At 42.0% G+C, this 1,325-nt stretch overlaps 1 protein-coding gene across 1 annotated transcript; it reads right to left on the bottom strand.

Moving 5' to 3' along the window:
- Nucleotides 1–279: 279 nt before the first annotated feature.
- LOC104855644 (olfactory receptor 4P4) lies at nt 280–1,237 on the bottom strand. The gene has a single exon (XM_010614548.1). The coding sequence runs from the start codon at nt 1,204–1,206 to the stop codon at nt 280–282; it is 927 nt and encodes a 308-aa protein (XP_010612850.1). The 5' UTR covers nt 1,207–1,237.
- Nucleotides 1,238–1,325: the final 88 nt, after the last annotated feature.

Raw genomic sequence — 1,325 nt, forward strand, 5'->3', positions numbered from 1 at the left:
AAAGAGTTAAGAGGACTGAGCAGCGATGTGAAAATACAGAAAGAACAGACATGAAAAGAAAACTTGACACCCATTGAGTTAGGAACATTCAAAATCCTCTCTTCTATCTCTTTTTAAATATACAGTAAATTAACCATGGGCATCCCACAGTGCAACAGAGCACTGTAACTTATTCCTCCTACCTATCTTTATGTAGCCTTGTTTTCATATCATTCCATTTCAATTCTGAGACCCAGCACTGAGCCATAAAATGAAATTCTCAATTGGCTTACATAGTACTTAGCTCCTTCCCAAACAGTTCTGATGACACATTTTCCTGACGGCATCCTTCATTTCCAGGTTTCTTAGTGTGTAAATCAAAGGGTTGAACATCAGAGCAATGATGGTATAGAAAAGAGCAAATACTTTATCTGCAGGAAGAGTTATGTTTGGTCTTAAGTAAATGAAGAGCACGGGCACAAAGAACAGCACCACCACCATGATGTGGCAACCACACTTTGAGAGCGCCTTGGAACGGCTCTCAGCAGGGTACACCCTAATAGTGCACAAAATCAGGACGTAAGACACCATCAAAATTACAAATGTCATCAGTGCAATCAGACCCGAATTAACAATGACCAAGAGACCAACTGTGTGTGTGTCCGTGCAAGCCAACTTCAGCAAAGGGTACACATCGCAGAAGTAGTGGTCTATCTCATTGGGACCACAGAACGGTAAGAAGATGGTGAGGAGGAGCTGGCTGGCCGAGTGCAGGAATCCCCCAGAACAACAGGCTGAGATGATGCAGTTACACCTGGGCCTGCTCATGATTACAATGTAGTGCAGCGGCCTGCAGATGGCCACGTAGCGGTCATAGGCCATCCCCGTGAGGATGAAGATCTCGATGCCTCCAAATAAATGGGTGCTAAAGAGCTGCAGCATGCAGTTACTATAGGAAATCGTCTTTCTTTCTGCTAGTAGGTCAATCATTAGCTTGGGTGTCACCGTGGATGTATAGCAAAGGTCCGAGAGCGAGAGATAATTGAGGAAGAAATACATGGGCTGGTCAATTAGCTGTGTGTGGGTGATAGAAATCATTATGAGCACATTCCCCAGCCAAATAGCAAGATAGCAAAATAAAAATAATACAAAGCAAAAGATTTCAATGTTCTTGTTGTGGGAGAGACCTAGGAGAATAAATACAGTGACATTGTTTCTATTTCCCATGTCTGGTGCAGCAAAAATACATTAACAGCCACCTGAAAAGACAAAAGCTTAAATTAAAGCCATGAACTTTATGAAGAATGTTGATAATGCAACTTATATTATGAAACTAAGTTTAACAG

Source organism: Fukomys damarensis, unplaced genomic scaffold (genome assembly GCF_012274545.1).
Source record: "Fukomys damarensis isolate Sample0158 unplaced genomic scaffold, DMR_v1.0_HiC HiC_scaffold_5456, whole genome shotgun sequence".
Taxonomy (NCBI): Eukaryota; Metazoa; Chordata; class Mammalia; order Rodentia; family Bathyergidae; genus Fukomys; species Fukomys damarensis.